Source organism: Ipomoea nil, unplaced genomic scaffold (assembly GCF_001879475.1).
Source record: "Ipomoea nil cultivar Tokyo-kokei standard unplaced genomic scaffold, Asagao_1.1 scaffold3069, whole genome shotgun sequence".
Classification (NCBI taxonomy): Eukaryota; Viridiplantae; Streptophyta; class Magnoliopsida; order Solanales; family Convolvulaceae; genus Ipomoea; species Ipomoea nil.
The window spans coordinates 543,083-565,900 of NW_017619497.1; the positions used below are offsets into that span (position 1 = coordinate 543,083).

The 22,818-nt window shown below is 36.7% G+C and overlaps 3 protein-coding genes across 3 annotated transcripts; 2 read left to right on the forward strand and 1 right to left on the reverse strand.

Moving 5' to 3' along the window:
* Positions 1–9,107: 9,107 nt before the first annotated feature.
* LOC109165518 lies at positions 9,108–12,980 on the forward strand. Its single transcript, XM_019314322.1, has 3 exons — positions 9,108–9,440; positions 10,439–10,788; positions 10,866–12,980. Exons 2-3 carry the CDS (start codon positions 10,442–10,444, stop codon positions 12,829–12,831), a joined length of 2,313 nt encoding a protein of 770 aa, XP_019169867.1. The 5' UTR covers positions 9,108–9,440; positions 10,439–10,441; the 3' UTR covers positions 12,832–12,980.
* A 66-nt stretch (positions 12,981–13,046) lies between these two features.
* On the reverse strand, positions 13,047–15,319 carry LOC109165521 (pirin-like protein). Its single transcript, XM_019314324.1, has 6 exons — positions 15,090–15,319; positions 14,937–14,986; positions 14,751–14,818; positions 14,395–14,457; positions 14,184–14,287; positions 13,047–13,694 (listed from the first exon to the last, which is right to left on the reverse strand). The coding sequence occupies exons 1-6, from the start codon at positions 15,317–15,319 to the stop codon at positions 13,214–13,216; spliced, it is 996 nt and encodes a 331-aa protein (XP_019169869.1). The 3' UTR covers positions 13,047–13,213.
* Positions 15,320–19,848: 4,529 nt separating this feature from the next.
* LOC109165519 lies at positions 19,849–21,515 on the forward strand. The gene is made up of 2 exons (XM_019314323.1): positions 19,849–21,196; positions 21,279–21,515. The coding sequence occupies exon 1, from the start codon at positions 20,045–20,047 to the stop codon at positions 21,161–21,163; it is 1,119 nt and encodes a 372-aa protein (XP_019169868.1). The 5' UTR covers positions 19,849–20,044; the 3' UTR covers positions 21,164–21,196; positions 21,279–21,515.
* Positions 21,516–22,818: the final 1,303 nt, after the last annotated feature.

Consider the following 22,818-nt stretch of genomic DNA (forward strand, 5'->3'; position numbering starts at 1 on the left):
TTCATTGTCGACGCTTGTTCACTCTCCGTCCTTCCTGGTTGCGTTTCCGTCTGAGATGGCCGACACTAATGATCGGAACACTAAGCAGCCACATCCGGCGATAAGGTCGGTCGCTGCTCGAGGTCGGTTTCTTCCTTTTCACGTGTTTTTTTTTTTAAATTTCGGATCCCTGTGCGTGTTTTCAATGCTATTTGACGTGTATATTTGTTTGATTTTATCTGTCTTCAATTCGTTCGTGTCAGTTGTGGTTTTTTTTTTTAATTTTCGATCCCTGTGCTTCTACTGTGTGTGTTTTCAATGCTATTTGAGGTGTATATTTTTTTGATTTTGTTTTTCTTCAGTTCGTCAGTGTCTTTTGTTTTTTTAAAAAATTCTGGATTCCTATGTGTCATTTGTAAACTTTGTTTTGTTGTGGGTTGATTTTTGGGGTGCTTTGCGGTGCTGTTCTTTGGGAGTGGAGTAGGGTTTGGGGTGGGTGGTGTTGCTGGAAACTATGGTGGGGGTTTTGGTACTGCACTGTGGCTCATTGTTGCGTATACGCATACCTTTTTTTTTTTTTTTTTAATGTTTGGCACACACCTGTACACCTAGGTGCACGCCGTTTTGGACTTAACAGTCTGGTTGACTTTACGTTTGCCCAGTTTGGCACACACGGGTACTCTTAAATGCACACACAGTTGTTTAATGCTTTTATGTTCCGTCTTTTGTATCTTGAAACAAGGGCTTTGTTGTTCATTATATTTTCATTGCTTCCGAACGTTGTGTGTACTTTGTCAGAAAGACTTTTTGTCAGTGTTCCTTGATGATGTGGTTGATGAACAGTATGTGGTTGTTGTACAGAGGATTATCCCTAGGAGGATGCAGATGCGTTGGCGCGATGCACATAACAAAGTGGATTGCGGTGTCTTTCCTATGCGGCACATGGAAACCTTTTTGGGGCAATCGGTGAATGCATGGGATTGTGGTCTGTGCAAGGGTGCGATAGTAGGGGTCTTGATTTGTCGAGGGTGAGTTATATGCATCAAATTCTGGCAGATGAGTTAAACATTCACCATTCCAAGAACATTCGGAGCGTGGTAGAATACCATGACGCCGTGGGGCAGACATAGATACGATTATTCGTTTGTAGCTAGTTCATTAGTTTTTTTATTTTGTTCGTTTGGGGCAGACCTGTATTATGCTTATGGTATTACGCAACTAATATATTGTTTGATTTGGCACATTTTGTCTTAATCAATGGGGTTTGATGTCATTTGGTGGAAGTTTTAGGCGTATATGGTTGCTAAGATGTCGACTATTTAAACATGCGTACATGCACACACAACGTTCTGTGTGTGCCCATGTAGAAATCATACATTACGGCACACTCAGGTTCCCACATGTGCACACTCCCCTCTGTTAAACCTTCTTCAAATGGTCAATCCCGAGAAGTGTGTTTCGCAGTGATGTACCCTGACACGTATCTATCTCTGTAGAATGAAGTGGCAGTCAATTATACTGACACAAATACAATAATAATGAGTGGGTAAAAATATATAGTGCAGAAGCTCAGGCAGGCACATAGTACTATCCTCAGGTGCACAGCATATAAATTGCTATACAAATTAGGGAGATGTGTGCACAATTGGCTCTGGGTGTGTGCACCTACCTATTAGTGGCCATGTACACACCATCCTCTTCGTATGTGCATATAGTAAACTCCCCGAATGCATATACTCGCCCATGTTTCTGGCACACTTGGGACCATAGGGAATTTTAAATAAGCACTAGTGCAGAATATGCCCACATAGAAAAAATCCCGAATGCATACACCCACCCACTGTTTCTGACACATTTGAGACCATATAGAATTTAAAATAAACACAGGAGCAAAATAAAGTGTGGGTGCACATAGTGAACATCATGTAGGCACAGTCTACAATGCAGCTGCAGGCTCCTGGTTGTGCACTTACAGTGGGATGTCTGTGCCCAGGTGGTTTGGTGTCAATTTCGTATGTGCACACTCTTTTTAATGTGTGTGCACACAGCTATAACCGCATAGATGCACAAACGCTCATCGCGGCTTCGTGAAATCGGTTCTGAAGAAGGGCATAGTTATGCCCCGTTCTCGGTGGTCGTTATGTGCACTTACGATGGGATGTCTATGCCCAGATGGTTTGGTGTCAATTTCGTATGTGCACAGTCTTTTAATGTATGTGCACACAGCCAAAGATGGCCATGCCTGTCTGTGCACTTCAGTGTCGTAGGGTGTGCCGTTACAACACAAATCGTCTGTGTCAAGCATAATGGCGGACCAAGTTGGGTGTGCACAGTAGTATGGGAATTAATATGCATTCTAATTGCATGATCAGACCTAGGGGTGGAAATAGGTCGAGCGGAGCCGAGCTTTGGAAAATTGGGCCTGGGCCTGTTACGAAAATCTAAAGCCTAGGCCTGGGCCTGAGCGCAAATTATGCTGTGCAACCGAATGCACCTTGCAAGGTGCATACGGTTGCAAAACGGCACCGTTTTGGTTAAAAAAACGCGCGTCCCACTTAAAGAAGAAATCAGGTTCGATTCCCGGCAATAGCATGTTTATATATCCAGAAATTCATAACTATATATCCACAATTTCATAACTATATATCCACAGTGAATGAATGAAGTAAAAGTCCACAATGAATGAATGAATGAAGTAAAAATCCACAATGAATGAATGAATGAAGTAAAAATCCACAATGAATGAACTAAATATCCACAATATATGATTGAACTAAATATCCACAATGAATGAACTAAATATCCATAATTTCATAACTATATAACCACAATTTCATAACTATATATCCATAATTTCATAACTATATATCCACAGTGAATGAATGAAGTAAAAATCCACAATGAATGAATGAATGAAGTAAAAATCCACAATGAATGAATGAATGAAGTAAAAATCCACAATGAATGAACTAAATATCAACAATATATGATTGAACTAAATATCCACAATGAATGAACTAAATATCCATAATTTCATAACTATATAACCACAATTTCATAACTATATATCCACAATTTCATAACTATATATCCACAATAATGCTATTACTGAGAGTCGAACCTGATTTTTTTTTTTAAGTGGGACGCGCGTTTTTAATCAAAACGACGTCGTTTTGAACCGTATGCACCATGCGCATGGTACATTCGGTTGCACAGCATAACTATTGGGGCCTGAGCCTGTATGTAGGCTTTTTGTTAGGCTCAAGCCTGAGCCTGCAATTAGCCTGGCCTGACCTGAAGCCTTTTTAAAAGCTTGTTTAATATTTAGGTCATTAAAAATGCTTCAATGTATGTCCTACCTTGAGCCAATTAAAGCCTACATGTTAAGACTTTTTAAAAACTTTAGTATATCTAAATAATATAAGAAATGTACCTAATACAAAACTAATACATAATTACATAAGTATATCACCACAATGCGAACATAATAGCATTAAAATATAAAATAAAATAAAATAAGTCACGACTTCAGCATGCTCGTTAACTTGTTTAGAAATAAATTCAATTGTATTATTGTTTGTTATCCTATATAATATTATAAATAATTAACAATCAACTCACATAATTAAGTTGCGACGTTTCATTAAATATTATGATAGTAAGAACAGTTAATAAAAAAATTACACAATAAAAACACTTATAGCAGGATTAACAGCAATGTTTATAGTTGAATCATAATTTAGAATGAGATTTTGGAGGTGAAGGATTAGGGTTTGGTAATTATATATACTTGGGGTTATATTGTAAATATAAAAATATTAGGTATAGAATATATATATATATATATATATATATATATATATATATATATATATATATATATATATATATATATATATATATATATATATATATATATATAGGCCAGGCCTGAAGGCCGAGCCTGGTATATATAGGCCTGGCCTGTTTAGTTTAATAGGCTTTGAAATTGGCTCAAGCTTGGCCTTTTTACTAAACGAGCTAGGCCTAACTAGGCTTTAATTAGGCCAGGATATAGGCCCCTACAAGGGACCTAGCCTATTCCCACCCCTAATCAGACCCACCATTACGAAGTCCTTTAAATTCGAAGTTCAAATTCATACACAATTAGGAATTGAAATAGTAGCCTTACATTTATGGTCTTCTCTTGCCGCCATTCTCCACAGCAAACGTCAGTAAATGCAAGACTTTGTCGGCCTCCGGATGCAAAACGTCGATGGTGTTTTGCTAGTCCAAAGAGTTTCTTGGAGCAGAGTCGCGTTCGTAAAATTGCAGTCCAAGTGGAGTCCTTCATCATCTTCTTTTCCTAAATTTTTAGAATCAATTGAAATATAATATTAATTTTTAATTGGTGGCTGGTTGAAATTACCCAAGTATCCTTTTTAATTTTTACTGTTAATGATCCCCTAACAAGTAATTACTTGATCTAAACCATTAATTGGGCTATATTCAAAGGCTTGGATTAGTTCTTATGTTTTTACCTAACTAATGGTTCTTACTTGAAGCCTCCCCTATATAAAAATAAATATTATATTTTTATTATAATATATATTAATAACATGGTTAGGATTATTATTATTATTATTATTATTATTATTATTATTATTATATATATATATATATATATATATATATATATATATATATATATATATATATATATATTGTGTATTTTAGAATTATTTTTATTATATTTCAAATTATTGTTAATTTATTTCAGATTTTAGTAATTAATGTTAATATATATTTATATTTTAAGATTTATTGATATTATATTTCAAATTATTATTAATTTATTTTGAATTTTAGTAACTAATGTTGATATATTTGTATTTTAGAATTTATTGATATTATATTTGAATTATTATTAATTTATTTCAAATTTTAGGCATTATTATTATATATTGAATTATTTTATGAATTATTGTTAGGAATTGCATGGTTGAACCTTGAAAGAAATATGTATTTATTGTTAGGAATATAAATCAATAAAGAATTAAATAACATGATGTTTGCTTAAAAAAATAATAATAAATAACATGATGTTTTTCACTTTTACCATGTTATTAATATACATGATGTTTCCCCAAACCTTCATCACTGCCTAAGTCACTATGTAGTAATTTATTTTAATTTGTCCATCCACTTACCTTTGTATTCATTACTTAGTACCGAAAAACTAATACTACTACTACCTAGTCTACCCTCACCACAACAATTTTAGATATTATATTATTATAATTTTAAATATTTGTTGAATCAATGCTAACAAAAGTTTAATTAGGGTTAGTATTATTTTAGATTGACTTGTGATGGATAAAAATTGGATGAATACTTATCGGATTAGAACGAAATATGAAGACGGAGTTTGAGAATTTTTAGACTTTGCAAAACGTCGTCTTCCAAATAATAATGGGATGTTTTTTGCCCTTGCAAGAAGTGTCGTAACCTAAGAAAATTATGTGCAGACGAAATATATGATCATCTAATTTGTGATGGAATTAATCTAAGTTATACAAAATGGATATGGCATGATGAAGTGGGAGGATAGACTAGTACATCTAACATGTATGTTGACAACGAAGCAAATGAAGATGATGAGTCTGAAGATCGGTTGGAAGAAATGTTTTGTGATATTGGAGGAGAGTTCACCGATTGATCAAATTAGTTGGATGAATTATTAAATGATTCAAAACAACCTTTGTGGCCAGGGTGTAGTAAATATACTCGGTTATCTGCTGTTTTGAAATTATTCAACTTAAAAGCTAAGAATGGATGGAGCGACAAGAGTTTTTTTGTGAGTGTTTACATGGAGTGAATGTACCACAATGGTATTCATCAAATATCAGAACACTTGTGAATATGCAAGATTTAAAATTGGTGGGGTTGAAATCTCATGATTGTCATGCCTTAATGTAATAATTATCGTCGGTGGCTGTTAGAGGTATATTGCCTAAAAAGTTGAGATATACTATTATAAGGCTTTGTTTTTTTTTCAATGCTATTTGTGGAAAAGTTATTGATCCAGAAAATTAGATGAATTGGAAAATGACATTATTGTTACATTGTGTCACCTAGAGATGCACTTTCCACATTCATTTTTTGATATTATGGTTCATTTGCTTGTACATTTGGTGAGAGAGATTAGACAGTGTGATCCTGCTTATTTGAGGTGGATGTATCCATTTGAACGGTACATGAAAGTCTTAAAAGGTTATGTGAGGAACCAATATAGACCAAAAGCATCTATTGTTGAAAGCTATATTGCTGAGGAAGTTACTGAATTTTGTACTGAATACTTGGCGGCCGGGGGTAGAAGCTATTGGTCTTCCTAAGTATCGACATGAAGGAAGAATTTTTGGAAAAGGTACTCGAGGAATCAAAGTGCAAACTATGCCTCGTGAAGATGTTGAGCAAGTACATTTGTACATGCATCTTGCATAATACAAGTGAAGTCGAGTCATATTTAGATGAACACAATGCTTTGATTAAAGAGCAAAATTCAAGAAGGGCAGACATGTGGGTTGTGAGTGAACATAATCGTACTTTTATTAGTTGGTTCAAGAATAAAGTTCTTAGAGATGATAATGCTTCTAAAACTATACGATGGTTAGCTCATGGTCCTGGTATGCAAGTCATATGTTATACTGGATATGATATTAATGGGTTTTTTTTACACAAAAGAGCAAGATGAAATGAGCACTATGCAAAACATTGAGTTTCTTTGGTTGCAAATTCGATGCACTTCAGTAGTTCGAAAGATAAAAATCCTGTGATTATAGAGTTATCATATTATAGTGTGTTGAAGAAATATGGGAGGTCCTTGCAAAACAAAACAAACAAACAAACAAACAAACAAAAAAAAAATATGGGAGGTTGATTATGTTCAGTTTAGGGTGCCGATGTTCCGATGTAAATGGATAAATAGTAAACACGGTGTGAAACCTGATGAGTTAGGATTTACACCTGTAGATCTGAACAGGGAAGGTCACAAAAATGAATAATTTATAATGGCATCTCAAGCAAAACAAGTACTTTTATGTTACTGATCCGTGTGATAAAGAATGGTCAGTTTTTCTTCATGGAAAGAGACAAATTACTGGTGATGAGAATGAAAATATTAGTTTTGATATTGAGGAAATACCATTTACCATTGTGACGTTTAAATTAATCTGACAATGAAGATATAAACTAAAGAGTAAATACCCAAAATGGTCCCTCGACTATAGCTAAATTCACAAATTGGTCCTCAACTTTCAATTTCACCCAATTAAGTCCTTAACTTTGCAATTTTGACACGATTTGGTCCTCCTCTAATTGACCGTTTGTTGACCGTGATCGACGATCTCCAGAAGAACCTTCAGCTCTCGTCGGAGCACGTGGAGGCCTCCAGGATGACGTTGCACCGGTTCGGAAACACGTCGTCTTCTTTGCTCTGGTACGAATTCAACTACATTGAATCCAAAGGGAGGATGAAGAAGGTGACCGGATTTGGTAGATTGCTTTCGACAGTGGATTCAAATGTAACAGTGCGGTCGGGAAATGCAACCGGAACCTTAAAAAACCGACGATGGACCATGAAATTACATATATATCCTCAAAAATCACAATCAACAAACGGTCAAATAGACAGAGGACCAAATTGTGTTAAAATTACAAAGTTAAGGACTTAATTGGGTGAAATTGAAAGTTGAGAGCCAATTTGTGAATTTAGCTATAGTCGATGGACCATTTTAGGTATTTACTCTAAACTAAATTTGCTCTATTTACAACAATAAATAATCATTACACCATTTACCATTGTGACGTTTGGGTTTACAAGCTAAGCAAGCAAAAACGTGAATCGAAATAATTATTGCACTTTTATCAAATTTGAATCTAATCTAATGCTGGTGAATTTCACTATAAATAATGGTTGTCTTGAGTTGCAGTTCATCGTATTCCTCCTCACAATAAACAGTCAAAAGAAAACAAAACATGGGTGGAATGTTCATTTTTGCCAGCGAGGTAAGCCCGTTGAATTTAAGAAAAGCCATGAAATTGAGACTTGTGAGAACGTATGAAGTACAAAATTAATGTGACAGAACATTTAGTAAAACTAAAGAGTATGTATTCCACGACCAAGAGGTAAACTTATATAGACATGTGTTGGGTTGCTTTTTATTTTATAATTCATATCTAAACGATGTTTTATTTCGTAAATACATATGGAACATATATTCATGCTACAATGCCAAAGGAACAAGTAGATAAGTATCGGAATGTGCTGAAAGAGGGTGTGGTTTATGGTGTGAAGAACTTTTTAGTGATTACAAATTATTTTAAGTATAAAATTACTAAACACATTTCATGATTAAGTTAATTATGCTATTATTGTTTCATGTATGTGTTTATGTATCTGTATATATTTGTATACACATATATTAACATATTTAAAATTATTTAAAAAAATTAATTAGTGTCAAGAATATATATATATATATATATATATATATATATATATAAGTTACATATTTTTTAATAAATATTTAGTATTTCAAATTCATTTTTAAATATGGAAGAGTTTGATTATACTTGTGCCTAAGGTTAGTAGTTTACAAGGACTTAAAATTCTGATATGTAGTGATTTTGAAGAAGTTTTACTTTTACCCTAAGTGTTGTTTATCATGAAGTGTTCAACAATTTGTAATGTATTTGGGATGTTGAATTCATATACAACAAATTGTTTATTTCTTTACTAATGTTTTTATACTCAAATTGATACACTATATAATTACAACTTGATCAACAATGATGTTATTTAACTTTTGATCCGTGCATCGCACGTATGGAGTATTATTGTCGGGCGTCGGGCGGGTTGTTGAGTCCAACCCTGACTCGATTCGAGATGTGGCGCTGTAATTTACTATGGAAAGATATGGTTAAATGGTTAATGTTCACTCTCTATTATTAAGCATGTTTGACTTATCGCAAAAGCATAATACAGCGCCAAGATCCATCAACTAGTATTATTTAAAATAAATTAATAGAAAAAGAAGTAGGGATACGTGTCGTTATCTAATCCCACTACAGACCAATCCTTATATTGCTCCAAAGTACAAAGAAACGCAAATTCAAGAACTGAGTATGATTGGGCGATGGTAGGCAGCCACGTCCGACGGCTGTTACATCGTCTTCTTTCCATAACTGGGGTTGTTCCCTTTCCTAACCTAATCCCTCTCATTTACCTTCCTTCACCCTAACTTCTCAAATCTCCCCCTTTGTTTTCTTCTCCGTTTGGAACCCTATCTAACCCCCCCCCTTTTGTGCAGATTCTAATTCACCCCCATTGCTCTCTCTCTCTCTCTCTCTCTGCAAACGCACGACGTTTTTAGCCACTCCCAATTCCGCGCTTCGTAACTTCCCATCCCAGACACTCAAAGGTACCATCCTTTTCCCCCCTTTTTTTATTCTGAGAATTCTGAGGGTTTATGTGATTGGTTTTGTGGGTTTTTAATTAATTGGGTTAAGGGTTGAGTTTTTGCTGTTGATGGGTGTAGAAGTTTGATTAATCATTCTAATTCTTGTTCTGCTTAGTTGTTTCTTGTTGATAATGTTCGTGATTCGTGTATTTGGTCGCTGAATAAATTGCGTGCCGGATGGAGTTTGAAATTGTTTTTTTTTTCTTTTTCTTTTTTGGTTTGTAAATCAATTATCAATGAAAGTTTATATTTTTGAATTGCGTTAGTGGGTGATTTTCGGTTTGTAGAGAATCCACTTTAAGAATGAGAACAAGGGGTCTTTAGATCTAGACAAACACTTTTAGATTACCTACACTTTGAAAATACTCCATATATTGTCTAATGAGGATGGGTATCCAGTAAATATAAACAATTTAGACTGTTTCTATGATTTTCATTCTACATAGAACTATAGAAGTCCTTGCTTGTAGCAAATGCTGTGTATTTAGTAGACTGCTATTGGAATTCAGTTCCTTTGAGTTTTTTTTTTTTTTTTTTTTTTTTTTTTTTTTTTTAATTCATTATCACTGCCATTGTATAGTTCTAGTTATATGGGGTTTGAGTTAATACCAGCTGGACCTTCGAGTATAGTTGCACCGCCACATTTAGTCCTAAAGTTCAATTGGTCCTTCAACTTTTAAATTTAACTAGTTATGGTCCTTCCCTTAGTTTAAGGGCAAAGTTAGGACCAGGTTAAAAATTTGAAAGTTGAAAGGACCATGGGTGGTTAACTTTAAAGTTGAAGGACTATGGGTTGTTAAATTTGAAACTTGAAGGACTGCAAGTGGTTAAATTAAAAGTTTAGGACTAAACATGTCGGTGCCACTATACTATGAGGTCCCCAACTGGTATAGTCGAATTTGTTTTGTTTATGTATGATGGGCATTTGCTTAATTTTTTGTTGTTGAAAAATGTACTAGGTCATGGCTGGGAAGCGAGTTATAGCCATATGCCAATCGGGTGGTGAGTTTGAGGCTGATAAGGATGGGTTACTCTCCTATAAAGGCGGAGATGCTCATGCTATGGAAATCGATGACCAAATGAATTATGAAGATTTCAAGACGGAGGTAGCTGAGATGTTTAGCTGTAGTCTCGCTACCATGTCCATTAAATATTTCCTCCCCAGCAACAGGAAGACTCTTATCACCATCTCCAATGAAAAGGACCTTAAGCGTATGATCAAATTCCACTGTTCATCTGAGTCTGCCGAGATATATGTTATGGCTGAAGAACCAGTTGCTCTCGATGTGTCCAACATGCCAGCCAGTAGGTTGTTTTCTTACTGTCTAGTGATGCACATCTTTATTCCTTCCACAGATAAAATATGTTTGGGGCCTTATCTTGCAGGTCAAGCCGGACAACTTTGTCAGAATCTGGCGTTCCAGTTGATGCCCCACCAAGCGTTACAGAGGATATTGTGGATGACCCTGACCAACCCGTCCTTCTGCTCGATGATGCCTTTGATATCGTTGGTGACACGAGCACCGCTGATGCTCAAATGGAGATGTCTGCTGAAATGCCTGTCCCCGTTTCTTTTGCTGTTAACTACAACGAGAAGAACGCGAAAGCTGCTCAGCAATGGCAGAACAGTATTACGGGTGTGGGCCAAAGGTTCAATACTGTACATGAATTCCGGGAAACACTGCGCAAATTTGCAATTGCAAACCAATTTGCTTTCAAGTACAAGAAGAACGACAGCCATCGTGTGACTGTGAAATGCAAAGCAGATGGGTGTCCATGGCGAATTCATGCTTCAAGGTTGTCAACCACTCAACTAATTTGTATTAAAAAAATGAATCCTACCCATACATGTGAAGGAGCTGTTGTTACAACGGGGTATCAGGCAACGAGAAGTTGGGTGGCTAGTATTGTAAAGGAGAAGCTGAGAGTTTTCCCGAATTACAAGCCTAAGGACATCGTCAATGACATCAAACAGGAATACGGGATCCAACTAAACTACTTCCAGGCATGGCGTGGTAAAGAGATTGCCAAGGAGCAGCTTCAAGGCTCGTACAAGGAGGCATATAGTCAGTTACCACTCTTCTGTGAAAAGATCATGGAGACGAACCCTGGCAGCCTTGCAACATTCACGACTAAAGAGGACTCGAGTTTTCATCGGCTCTTTGTGTCGTTCCATGCTTCATTGTACGGCTTTGAACAAGGCTGCAGGCCTCTGCTTTTCCTCGATGGTATATTTTTGAAGTCAAAATATCAAGGCAATCTTTTGGTAGCAACAGCTGCTGATGGGAACGATGGTGCTTTCCCCGTAGCCTTTGCTGTAGTGGACACAGAATCTGATGATAATTGGCATTGGTTCCTACTCCAACTGAAAACCGCACTGTCTATGTGTCGTGGTATTACTTTCGTGGCCGATAGAGAAAAGGGGCTAAAGAAGTCCATTGCCGACATATTCCAGAACGAGGATGTCTTCCATGGATACTGTATTCGCTACTTGTCTGAACAGCTAATTCGAGATTTAAAAGGACAGTTTTCTCATGAAGTTAAGCGTCTGTTAGTTGATGATTTTTATAATGCTGCTTATGCCGCTAAACCCGACAGCTTCCAGACGTGCGTTGAAAGCATCAAAGGTATTTCACCGGAGGCTTATAACTGGGTTATGCAAAGCGAGCCTGTTCACTGGGCAAATGCATTCTTTCCCGGGACACGATATAACCACATGGCTTCAAACTTTGGCGAGATTTTCTATAACTGGGTAGCAGATGCACATGAATTGCCAATCACCCAGATGGTCGATGCTATACGAGGTAAAATCATGGACTTGATATATGGCAGGCGGACAGACTCGAACCAGTGGATGACAAGGCTAACGCCATTCATGGAGGAAAAGCTCGAGAAGGAAAGCCTTAAAGTTCGGTCTCTTCAAGTGTTGATGTCGCCTCGTAATAAGTTTGAAGTGCACGGGGAAACGGTGGAATATGTCGACGTGGATCACTGCGATTGCAGTTGTAGAGGATGGCAGCTCTCGGGCTTACCTTGCTGCCATGCTATGGCTGTGATTAGTTGTCTTGGCCGAGATCCATACAGCTATTGCGCTAGATACTTCACGACAGATAGTTACAGGTTAACTTATTCGGAATCCGTGCACCCGATTCCAAGTTTAGATAGCCTTTCACATAACAACGCTTCTTCACAAACTGTTGTAACTGTAACCCCTCCTCCAACTCGTCGCCCACCAGGCCGGCCTACTACTAAGAACTTAGGCCCGAACGAAAGGCGGCAAGTTCAATGCAGTAGATGCAAGGGCATTGGCCACAACAAGTCGTCTTGCAAAGAAGGCGTGCTGGAGAGCTAGCCTAGTTTATGTAGAGGTACGTAGTAGTCGAGAACTTTCTAGATGTTTATGAGGCATAATTGCGTATATCTATTTGTATATGCGAATGCAGCAAGATTGATTCTATGTTATAACTTATTATATAAGAGAGAGACTGATTTGTTTCCATAGATTGCCAATTCATTTGCCCTATTCTTCTTCTTCTACATCTACCTCTTCTTTGAAGAATTTCTATGTGAACACAATTAAATCACTCACTCAATCTTATTTCAATCTTTTAGCCAATAAAGAATACAGGTTGAAAACAATGACCTATCATATCAATCTACACAAAATACATATAACAAACCAGAATATCAGAAAAGAAAAATAACCATTTGAATATAAAGCCCAGAATCCCAGATTAAGATCTCCATTGCCTTGCCTTCTCAAACCCATTCTTGCAATGCCTGTAATCCTCAAAAGCCTGTTGAATTTCTGCTTGTGTGTTCATCACAAAAGGACCATATTGCACAACTGGTTCATTCAATGGCTGCCCGCCTATCAGAACAAATCTCAGTGGCTTCGAGGACTGGTTCCACACACTTAAACCCTCCCCACCACCCAAAACCAAGCAGTGGTGAGCCAAAACCGGTGGCGAATTCAGGCCGCCAAAAACCCCTTCTCCTTCAATAATGTACACAAAAGCGTTCCAAGATTCTGGGATGGGTTGATGGTGTTGAGCCATCGGTTTTAGTGTGAAATCAAGGAACATCGAGGGAGTCCTTGTATAGACCGGAGATTGAACACCCATTGCTTCTCCTGCTATAACTTTCACTTGTGTCCCATCCCTTTCTGCCCTAGGAATGTCCTTGTCCAGCAATTCTTGATACCTTGGCTCAATCCTAGGAAATTGTTTCAGACACATATGAAGTTAGAAGCAAATGGTGTTTAGGAAACATAATAATGTTTGGCTGATGAATGTTAAACAAACAATACAGTAATGCCAACAATGTTCTGTTGGGCGGAGGCCAGTAAGGGCCAAATCCGGCCAACACCATGTGGCTAGGGAGATTGTTGGGCGGAGGCCAGTGAATGGTTAAGTCCAACACCCTAGCTCTTGAAAATGTGTAGCGATATAAGGAAATAAAGTTGCTCATTCGCTACTAGTTATAGCTTTTGGCGTAATGATAAACGTTTGATCTTAACAAGTAGTATCAGAGCAAGTCACGGGAAACTGTGCAATTAAAACTGGCAGGTGCTGGGATGAGGAATTGTTGGGCGCCTCTGCTACGCGTTTGATCCTAACATGTTCAGATCTTTCAAAAACTCTTTTTGTCAACTCATATGAGCAATTAACCACAATGCAATTTACTGATATGATGATGTCTTACATTTTGTTCTTGGATGAGAGATTTATCCAGAGTTGCAAGCCCTTATTTGCACCTTCTTTTGCAGGCATTTCTGAGTGCATTATACCTCTTCCTGCTGTCATCCACTGAATGAATCCAGAAACCACAATTTTTAATTATATATATATATATATACTTGATGATACATATCCTTTTTTCTTCTCAAACAAATGATTGAAACTCAAGGACCTACCTGCACATCACCAGCTCCAATTGTACCCTTGTGCCCACCAAAATCTTGATGAGTAAAAGCTCCCTAAATAAGCAAGATAGAACTTCAGTCACTTCTGAGGTTTTGTATCCATTTTGAACCAACCAACCACAATGTTACAAATTCGACTCCTAGTAAGAGCGGCCTATTAGCCTTCTTGGTTTAAACCAATCAATTATGGAAAACCTAGGTTAGTTTACCTCCTTGTGATCCTCGGCTAAGGGCACAAAGCGGAGTTTAATTACCCAGTGACACACCTTCTAGTAGTAGTTGTGGGTTTTTCTTGTTACAAAATAATAATAATTGGAACAAAGAGAGTAGTTAACAATTTAACATACCTCCAACATATATGTTACAGTCTCAAAACCTCTATGGGGATGGTCAGGAAATCCAGCAGGTTGGGACACTGTTACATCAAACAGGGTACAATATAATCTCATTATCAATCTTTTTGAACTCAAGAATTTAACATGAATTCAAGATTGCAAATAATTTCATGGAAATTGAATGAATCAATCAGTCACCTTCGAATTCATCCAACATGAGGAATGGGTCAAGGTTCTTCAATTCAGGCCTGAAAAATCAGACCCACAGAAGAAGAAATTACATACAAAATCTGCAGAATAATCCCAAATCTTGGAAATGAAAGAACAGATAATCTGGAAATGAATATATACCTTCCAATGCTTCTCCTGACAAGAGCACCATCACCCTCACTCTGGGGATTAGCCAAAACCCTTTTAACAATTGATCTTGGGCGATTAAACCCCGACAACAAAGAATTATCAGACATGGTATTTCTGATCGAGTGATAGTAACAGTAATTAGCAGCTGATGACTTTGGTAATATTGCTTTGGTTTTTGTTGTCTGATAAAGACCCAGAAAACTTTTAGATATGGCTTTCATGTATTGATTTTGTGTGTGCCAGTTTGCATTCAAAAATCTGGTATTTATAGTAATTTATAGGTGTGCGGTTTTGAATAGATTCTAAAAGAGGTTTCAAATGTGAAAGAGGAATATCTGTCAATCTGTGATTGTTAGTTCTCAATTTGACGTTTCGAGATTTCGCTGATCTCAAGCTCATGTCAGCATGACAAGAGCCGGCCGGCCGGCCGGCTGGCGCATCTATGACGTGGCATTTAACGGATGATGACGTCATTAATACGTTGGGAAACTTTTCCTCTTTGTTAACTCCAAGGAATTAGGAAGGAAATGGATTACAATTCGGTGAAAACAAAAATAAGGTATGAATAGTGTAGGAATTCAAATTACATTGTTTGGTATGAGAAATAGAATTATTGGGAATGAGAAAGAAAAAAATGATATAAAGGTTAAAACGTCCTTATGTCCATAAGAATACAATCATCGAGGGTATTTTTATCCTTTCATCCATTTTTCCTTTTCCAAAAGCATTGAATTTACCCCATGAATTGCAATTCAACAAAAGAACTACAACCAAACACGGTAATTTAATTTGTCTTGCAATGAAATAAAGTAGGAAAAGAATTACAATTATATCCAACCAAACACCCCCTTATAGAGTTTTTTGCACTTTTGGTTCAACGACTATGGTGTCACTACCGACTTTGATTCACGACTTTTAAAACTTGTAGAATTGGTCCATGATTATGACTTTCTTAGCAATTTTGGTCCTTCCGGTGCATTTTTTGTTCAATTTTTACCAGAAAATTATACTCTCCATTTTAACATGGGCAATATTGTCTTTTCTATTTCACAAATTAATGACATAAATAAATAAATAAACAGCTAAAAAATTTTGACGTTACGAGGAGGGTGAAACTAAAAGTGGAATTGAAATTGGGTGACTTTTAATTTCAATCACCGTACCACTAATTGTGTTTAATTAATTAATTATTTATTTATTTATTTATGTCATTAGTTTGTGAGATGGAAAAGACAATATTACCATGTTAAAATAGGAAGTAAACTTTTCTGGCAGAAATTGAACGGAAAGTGCACCGGAAAGACCAAATTTGTTAAGAAAGTCATAGTCGTGGACTAATTCTACAAGTTTTAAAAGTCGTGGATCAAAATTGTTAGTGACACTATAGTCGTGAGACCAAAAATGCAAAAAACTCCTCCATTATATTTCGAGTTTCGACATTTACGGCCAGTTTGGTTCACGAAAAATATTTGAGGGGAAATAAAATTGAAATTCTATGAAAAATGAATTACCAGGAATATTAATTACTGGGAATATTGGTTCCATTATTTGGTTGAGTTTGGAATGTAAGAAATAATGAGTATAAAAATAATTATATTATACCTCTACACAATAATAAGAACAATAATTATAATGGTAATTAAGAAAAATTGGTGAGGACATAATTATCCTACTTGTTTTTCATGAAAACAAAATACCAAAGGGAGGTCATGGAAAATGTTTTTCATTGAACCAAACAAATAAAAGTCAGTTTTCCTCAAATTCAAGGAAAATATTTTCCTTGGAAAACATTTCCAGCGAACCAAACATGGCCTTAGGGTGTGTTTAAAAATCAGGAAACTAACTTCTAAAAAATGTATACGGAATTATATAATTAAACATTTTATATTACTGTAATTGTTTTGTTTAGAATATAACAATATAATAATAATAATAATATAATAATAACAATTTTAAATATAATAAAAAAAATAACTAACAAAATATCAAAATAACTAACCAAAGTCTTGCAATTCAAAATAACAAATCAAAACAATCAAAGTTTTTACAAGAGTTAATACCCAAAATAGTCCCTCGACTATGTCGTAATTACCAATTTGGTCATCGACTATCATTCTTACCCAATTAAGTCCTCAACTATACAATTTTTACCCAATTTAGTCCTTTGTCAATTTGACTGTTTGTTGACTGTCAAAAGTGGAAATAAAGTTGTAATTTTACAAGTTTTCTCCTTCCTCCTCATTTAGCAGCGTCAAACCATGTAGCAATAAGCTCCGGTTGGGTTCTAAACCTGTCAGTATCTAAGTAGTGGTTATGCATCGGATAGCCCATGAATTTGATTTCCAACGATTTTTTGACGATCGAAATCTGATCGGAGTGTATTGCTGCATGGTTTGGCGCTGATAAATGGAGAGGAAGGAGAAATCTTGTAAAATTATAATTTTATCCCGACTTTTAACAGTCAACAAACAGTCAAATTAATACAGATGACTAAATTGGGTAAGAATTGTATAGTTGAGGACTAAATTGGGTAAAAATTGTATAGTTGAGGACTTAATTAAGTAAAAGTTACATAGTTGAGGACTTAATTAGGTAAGAATGGTAGTTGAGGACCAAATTGATAATTATGACATAGTCGAGGGACCATTTTGGGTATTAACTCTTTTTACAATTCACAATTACGAACAAATATTACTAAAAAGTCTTGCAATTCATAATAAAGTCTTAGAATTTACCCATAACCAAATAAAAAGTCATACATAATATAACCCAAAAAAGAAATAAAGCTTTCAATCCATTTTCTCTTCAAGCTTATAGTTTTCACTTTGAAAATTCTTATTTGAACTTCATTTATCATCAGAAATTAAAATGCTTTACATAAGTCCTGCTCATGAAAGTCATCACCTATTTTCATCACTTGCTAATACAATTTATTTTCATCAATACCATCGATACTCAATGAAACTAATGCCCAACAAAAATAATAATAATTCAGTCCATCCGTCCGTTTTGATATTTCTAATAATTAAACACATTAGCACTAGATTAATGTTAGCAGATTTTTTGACTAAATGCATATGCCTCTATTTAAATTTAAAGATTTTGTTGAAAAATGAGACTTTTGCCTTGATGTAGTATATACGATCAGATACCACATACAGTACAGTACTAGGGGAGATGTCAGGTCGGATCCCTCTCCTAGTCTGCTTGTTGGTTTAAGTTCTCGAGCTCGGAACTTTATGACAGTGGGTCGATGCCTTCGAGCTTAGAGTACTAGTTCTGAAGTAGGTGAAAAAGGTCATCCCTCAGCAATAAATGCGGTAATTATAGAAGGAGAAAGGATACAAGTCTCGGGCCCTCGGCATGGCAAATTATGTTGTGCATCCGTATGCACCATGATGCAAAAACGACGTCGTTTTATAAAAACGCGCGTCTCCCCTTAAAAAAAAAAAAATCAGGTTCGATTCCCAGCAACAACATATAAACTAAAATTCCAGAATCGATGAACTATAATTCCAGAATCGATGAACTATAATTCCAGAATCTATGAACTAAAATTCCAGAATCTAATAATCTATGAACTAAAAATTCCAAAATGAATGAACTAAAATTCCAGAATCTATGAACTAAACTTTCAGAATCGATGAACTACAATTCCAGAATCGATGAACTATAATTCCAGAATCAATGAACTAAAATTCCATAATCTATGAACTAAAATTTTAGAATGAATGAACAACATAATGTTGTTGCTGAGAATCGAACCTGGATTTTTTTTTTAAGGAGATCGGAGACGCGCGTTTTTAATAGAACGGCGTCGTTTTTGCATCTGTATGCACCATGCATGGTGCATACGGATGCACAGCATAACTACTCCCTCGGCATGGGGGGCACATGGTGCCCATGCACAGGCCTAGACCGGTGCCAAAAGGGTCCTAAACATGTGTCGTAATACTACTAACGAGACGAGACCATGCTACGAAGTTAACTAGATTGGACCGACCTAATGAGGTCGGTACTCAAATTAAACTCTTAGAGATCTACGAGCACGCCCTCCAAGGTAGTCGGGTGAGCGCTGAGGTCGAGAGGCTTAGAGGGTACGATAAGATCTGGTCAGGTCGATACCCTTAGGCGTCGAGGACCCATAACCGACCGTCTAACCTAGAGTTGCGGAATAATCCCTATCATACATACTTTATAATTTTGTATATATAGACATTTAATTTTGATGAAATTGTTTTGCATTTTGACCTTTTTTTTTCGTTTAAGTGTGTACGCTCTACTTTTATCTCATTGAAGAAAAAATGTACTTCAATTAAATTTGAAATAAACAAAAATTTGTTTTATTAAGCTTTATTACATAATTATTAAGTGTTGAAAGGCAATTCACATTTTATCATAATTTGAAGTAAACGCACCGTTAAAGTTTAGTCCACAATGAAACCGACCTGTTCATGATAGGGTGGGTGACTCAGAATGGTCTTTGTCTAATTGTCTTCCACGTAATGTTCATTTACTTTCCATTAAAAAAATATGACAATATTTTTAGAAGAAAACAAAAGACATTACTAAATATGCCCTGACATATCTAATTACTTTTTTTTTTTTTTTTTGGAAAGGACATATCTAATTACCACGTTCTTATTTTGCGCGGGGAACGAAAGGAAACTTGTCATGTCACATTGAGAAACGACGCCGTTTCTTTGTTCAAAAAGTCAAAGCTGCCCTTGTTTTCTTCTTCCCCGCTCGACCCTCCTAAACCCTAGTTCTTCTCTCTCACCTGAAAATAACATTCCGACGCGTATTCTCTCTCTCTCTACTTTTCTCACCATAAACGTTTCTCAATCTTTTCTCCAAAATTATTCAAAATCCCTATACATACAGAGTGTTGATACATAGGAGTGTTGATAAATTCAAATGTTCAGGTATCTGACGGCGCCACCGCAATGATGATGATGAGACAAGACTTTTCTGCCGGCGGCGGCGGCGCGGCGGCGTCGGACCCCAACTGTTGCCGGAATTGCGGCGTCAAGGAACGGCCGCTTCACGAAGTCTGCCACCGGGGAAACTTCCGGAAGGTCTGCACTTCCTGCGTCCTAAGGCTCCATCCGCAGTCCTTCTGCCCTACCTGCTTCACCGTTTACAACCCTTCCCAACCTCATTCCTCCATGAACGACGTCGTCACCTGCTTCAAGTGCTACTCCGCCTCCCATTCCCAGTGCGTGGGCCCCAGCCCCCCGACGCCTTACGTTTGCCCCATTTGTGTTAGCCCTAATTCGCCGTTATTTGCCCCGAAGAGGACCAAGGACGCGAATGCGGATGGAAAATTTGAGAATGATGATAATAGCTTCAGGGTCGTTGACAAGAAGGCGGCGAGGGTTTTTCTGGCGGCTGCTAGGATTGCAGTCATGTCGACTAGTAAGGCAGCTTTAGCTGCTAAGGCAGAGGCCGAGAAGCGCGCCAAGGAGGCTGCTTTTACAAGGAAACGCGCAAGGGAAGCTTTGGAGCACTTGTCGAATCTCGTGGCCATGGAAAAGATGAGGAGAAAGGAGTTCTTATTGCCGCCTCCAGATGTCTCGCAGCCTGGTGGTTTAGTGCATATGAGCGACAATAAAGGTTGGAATATGGGCACTGCTAAGATGCCAGCAGCTGTTCAAGTTCAACATGATGATAGGAATAGATTTCGTAATTTAAACAGGGTAGAAACTTCTAGTGATGTTTTGGCAGCACTGAATGCAGTTGGTCTGAGGGAGAGGGAGAGGTTGCAAGAGCTGGAGGTTCAAAATCCAGCGAAAAATGTCGACATGATGGATGTGGAGGAGAATGGGGGATCAACAATGGCTTCTGATTTGGTTAATACGGGATCGGTTGTTCAGAGCCATGGTGGTGGGATCCAGATTGACAAGTCTGGAATTGTGGGTAATGTGGATAACGTTGAGAATTGTAATGGTCGGGGTATGAGAATAAACAATGGGACAGTTCCTATACCACCTGTGGAGGATAGAAATCAGCAGATCCAACGTATTCATTCTGGGGAGCAGATTGATAGTTCCTTGAAACAATAACTGGTGATACCCGCAATGTGTTAAATGGACAAGGTCTGGTTTTGATGAGATGATCTGAAAATTGTCCAATTGAATGATTGTTTTGTGTTTATTTATGTTTGTTCTCTTATTGCAGGCTATATGTGGTTTGCACAGAAGCTATTTTTCTGGAACTTCATTGGAATATGGACAGGGGCATATTTGTGTGAGTTGTTTATGAATGATAGATTAAGGAAAATTTATCCTTGTGCAGTTGCTTCAATTATGTTTAGAGCCTAGTTTCATGTAAAAATGTTCTTGAACATGTTCTTATGACACATGCACTTTTACTGCAGTCTAGTTTAAATCTACCAAGGAGTTTACTTTAGTTCAGGAATTACCTCTTGGCACACCTTTGGATTTTATTGTCACCATAAAAAACAAGCTTGCCCCTGCCCCCAAAAAAATCCAGCTTAAAATTGTCTATTTTGGTATGGCTACTTCCCTCTAACGTATCTAAGTTGGCCAAACCTACATAGTTTTAAGTGATTGAAGCATCAATTGCTTGAAGAATTCCCCTAGAAACAATCTTTTGTTGAACTTGTGATTAGCAGGGGCTTGTAAATGAATTCTAGTAAAAGCATTATTGTGGAGAATGAACTAATGAATTCAGATGATTTGGGTATAGTTATACAACATATCAAATGGATTTTCTCTGATCTGTATTAAAGTTATAATACATTTTCATGTATTACTCTATTAAAACAATAAATAGGAATGATAAAGAATTTGCTTGACTTTTAACTTCGGTGAATATAATTGACCCAGAAGTAGGTTGATTGCCCTCATATTTTGCAACTAACTTCTAGCTTTCTTAAAAACAGTTAAACCATGTCAAGCCATCCGTTCAATACCTGGTATCTTCATATCATTCCATAGCATTTTGAGTACATTTATTGGAAGCATTTGGAATTAAAAGTTAAATGTAGCCTTGATGTGAATTTTACTTGACCAGAGGAATATCAACTTTGTAATTTGGCAGGTATGTTTTTGAATCCAGATAAATATGGGTTAGGGGTTTAGGTTCATTGTTCGAGTATCCAATTTGCTGGAATTGGAACCGAATAGTATTTTATCATTCAGTTACTTAGGCAGATGGATTAAGATTCTAGGCACATGATGCTCTCCTTTATTGAGGCACGTTTTATACTTTCTCAATATTTTTCAGCCCAAAGAATCAAGCTCCCACCACTGGGGTTCGATCTTGTGACCACCCATTTGAAATAGTAGCATAGGTGCCATCACACTACATAGTAGTTGGCTACTCTTGTTAGTTTTGGGTCAGTATATGATGTTATGCTTCCTATCCACTGTTTTATGAGTTGTCAGGTTCAATGAAGTTCATTGTACTTTCGAATTTAGATCATTCTGCTGTGCTCTTGTTATGTTTTTCGTATTTTATTCTGTTCTGCTCCATTTTGACATGCAGCAATCAGCATTCTATTTATAATTTGGTTGGTTAAAGAATGGCTTATTATTCCCCTTTTCTGCTTTTGATTTTCAAGTTGGTTTAAGTCATTCTTGCTCCTTATGCTACATGGTGTTTGATGAGTGCACATTTTTGGATTTGCCTAATCATATACTTTGTTTCTGCATTTCTTTCCCTTGTTCTCCTGGCTACTTTCTCAAGAGCACCC

Coding starts and splice junctions, on each gene's coding strand:
- LOC109165518 (XM_019314322.1), top strand. CDS start 10,442: ATGGCTGGGAAGCGAGTTATAGCCATATGCCAATCGGGTGGTGAGTTT. Junction 10,789..10,865: donor TCCAACATGCCAGCCAGTAG/GTTGTTTTCTTA, acceptor CTTATCTTGCAG/GTCAAGCCGGACAACTTTGT.
- LOC109165521 (XM_019314324.1), bottom strand. CDS start 15,319: ATGAAAGCCATATCTAAAAGTTTTCTGGGTCTTTATCAGACAACAAAA. Junction 14,458..14,750: donor CTGTAACATATATGTTGGAG/GTATGTTAAATT, acceptor TTGCTTATTTAG/GGAGCTTTTACTCATCAAGA. Junction 14,288..14,394: donor TTGGAGCTGGTGATGTGCAG/GTAGGTCCTTGA, acceptor GGATTCATTCAG/TGGATGACAGCAGGAAGAGG.
- LOC109165519 (XM_019314323.1), top strand. CDS start 20,045: ATGATGATGATGAGACAAGACTTTTCTGCCGGCGGCGGCGGCGCGGCG.